At 33.1% G+C, this 2,932-nt stretch overlaps 1 protein-coding gene across 1 annotated transcript in view; it reads right to left on the bottom strand.

Moving 5' to 3' along the window:
* LOC111717107 (keratin-associated protein 10-8-like) overlaps window positions 1-2,932 on the bottom strand; it is a 6,698-nt gene continuing 3,766 nt past the window's right edge. The window contains exons 2-3 of the mRNA XM_023492617.1: window positions 483-1,422; window positions 1-6 (exon numbers count right to left, since the gene is read on the bottom strand). Of these exons, the coding sequence (XP_023348385.1) occupies window positions 1-6; window positions 483-1,422 (946 nt within the window). The remainder of the gene's footprint in view (window positions 7-482; window positions 1,423-2,932) is intronic.

Here is a 2,932-nt window from a genome sequence, read left to right as displayed (position 1 = left end):
TTAACTCTAGAAATAAAATCTAATATAACAATCACGCAACCTCGATTGCATGTTGCAGACATCCAATTGTCCTCGCTTAAAGGGACTCTAAGCGTAATTTCTAGTGACCTTCCATGCAAAGATGGCAATGACGGATTCACAACGGTACTGATTATTTTTAATTACGGGTTCTTTATAAAAGTCAAAGTGACCTGCGCATTTCTATTACTGGAAATCATTAACGATTTATCAGAATTAAACATAAAAAATCGACAATATCTTCCACATTATACATAGTATTGACCCGGGGCTGGCTAATCAAATCATGCGATAAACAGCTTTATACAATCAAAGATTCGTAGATGGTATTTGTACAATCTCTCAAGGAGTACACTCTTGGAGTACACTCTCTTGGACTATACACTACTTTGAAGTACTACCTCTTAGTATACTTTCTCATGTAACACTCTCTCTTGAAACACTATCTTATGAAGTACACTCACTTGGAGTACAATATCTCTTGGAGTACAATCTGTTGGAGTAAAATCTCTTGGAGCACAATCTCTTATAAAACAATCTTTTGGAGTACAATCTTTTGAAGTAAAATCTCTTGGAGCAAAATCTCTTGGAGTACAATCTCTTGGAATACAATCTCTTGGAGTACAATCTCTTGGAGTACAATCTCTTGGAGTACAATCTCTTGGAGTACAATCTCTTGGAGTACAATCTCTTGGAGTACAATCTCTTGGAGTACAATCTCTTGGAGTACAATCTCTTGGAGTACAATCTCTTGGAGTACAATCTCTTGGAGTACAATCTCTTGGAGTACAATCTCTTGGAGTACAATCTCTTGGAGTACAATCTCTTGGAGTACAATCTCTTGGAGTACAATCTCTTGGAGTACAATCTCTTGGAGTACAATCTCTTGGAGTACAATCTCTTGGAGTACAATCTCTTGGAGTACAATCTCTTGGAGTACAATCTCTTGGAGTACAATCTCTTGGAGTACAATCTCTTGGAGTACAATCTCTTGGAGTACAATCTCTTGGAGTACAATCTCTTGGAGTACAATCTCTTGGAGTACAATCTCTTGGAGTACAATCTCTTGGAGTACAATCTCTTGGAGTACAATCTCTTGGAGTACAATCTCTTGGAGTACAATCTCTTGGAGTACAATCTCTTGGAGTACAATCTCTTGGAGTACAATCTCTTGGAGTACAATCTCTTGGAGTACAATCTCTTGGAGTACAATCTCTTGGAGTACAATCTCTTGGAGTACAATCTCTTGGAGTACAATCTCTTGGAGTACAATCTCTTGGAGTACAATCTCTTGGAGTACAATCTCTTGGAGTACAATCTCTTGGAGTACAATCTCTTGGAGTACAATCTCTTGGAGTACAATCTCTTGGAGNTCTATAAACAATCCATTTGATGTGGGACACCCTGTACATAAAATATAGATTCTATAAACAATCCATTTGATGTGGGACACCCTGTACATAAAATATAGATTCTATAAACAATCCATTTGATGTGGGACACCCTGTACATAAAATGCAGAGCGTTTAGACACAGTTGGTCGTCTTCCACCCAGTAAACAAGGCTGAAGTGCTCATGACAGCCGCTAACATTTATGTGTACTGCGCAACACCGCGGGTATTATTTTATTATTATTATTATTTATATTTTCTACGAAAACACATACACAATTATACATTTTAAGTTTTATATGACATATAAATTTCAGAGTTTGAAAAACCAAAGTTAGCTACATTACCTCCGTCTCCTGATCTCTGTATTCTTTGATTTTAAGGTTAAAAGGGAAAAATATATGTATATATATATATATGTATATATCTACAAAACTATCTTTGATCAAAACTTAGTTTAATATGATAGAATAACGTTTTTATTTTGTAGCGTTTCTAAGTATCGTTTTATAAATGTAAAGTTTTTGGCACAATGTTTTTATTAAAAGGATGATTTAAGATTTTGACATTTACTGTTTTCGTAACCAATGTTAAAACTAAGGTATACAAAGATTTTTTACAATAAACTGTTTTCCTCATTAAACAAATTTAGGACTATGATTGATGAATATTTCAATTGTTGTAAAGTGTAAGGTCATGGTTATGAACATGTCAAGTTTTATTCGTTTAGACGACATCTCAAGTGAGCCTCCATTTGTAGGTCGATTCACAGCGCGATACAATTTTAGCTGAAACTTCATAAACTGTTCATACTTGGTTCCTGAATTCTGCTTATTCAAATAGCTGTAGTTGTTTAAAGTTCAAATAAAAATGGTTATTTACTGTGACTTGGAAACAAAATTATCAAATCTTTTTTTACAAAATGGCTGAACAGGTGATAACATAATCAATTATTAGGAATGTCAGCTTTAGAAAAAATGGGTGTTTCCGGCATTCTTTACCAGACAATGCAATAGTCGTAGAAGGAAAACTTCAACAGAAGATTATTAAAATTATTTTTTAATTCATAATTCTCTTATTTATATGTCAAAACTAACTTATTAGAACATACTTCAATGTAATTTTACCCTTGTTTGATTAACTTCAGTTACTTTTAGTATTTTTTTATACAATTATATAGCTACACGGCTTGGAATTTAAAGATTTTTCTTTAGGACCGAAGCAAATTCAGTTTTTTTTAAATGGCATAACTATCAACCAATTTAATTACTTCTTTAGAACTTTTAGTCTTTGAAAAAGAGATTGCAATCTTCATTTAAGATTTACTGTGTGCAGATAAAAAAGCTATAGAATATGTTACACCATTTTAAAATTTGTCACAAAAGAAATGTTTTTTTTGTTGCAATTTTTCAAACCATCCTATTTTTAAACTTGATTTCTAAAATTTGTTAAAAATATCTGACCTTGAAATTTTTCCATTGACCATAAATATAGAGACCTTTTAACGGAACCCCTTGAGAACA

This window comes from Eurytemora carolleeae, unplaced genomic scaffold (genome assembly GCF_000591075.1).
Source record: "Eurytemora carolleeae unplaced genomic scaffold, Eaff_2.0 scaffold1927, whole genome shotgun sequence".
Taxonomy (NCBI): Eukaryota; Metazoa; Arthropoda; class Copepoda; order Calanoida; family Temoridae; genus Eurytemora; species Eurytemora carolleeae.
The sequence above is the reverse complement of the archived record's forward strand: the minus strand, read 5'-3'. Positions and strand labels throughout refer to the sequence as shown.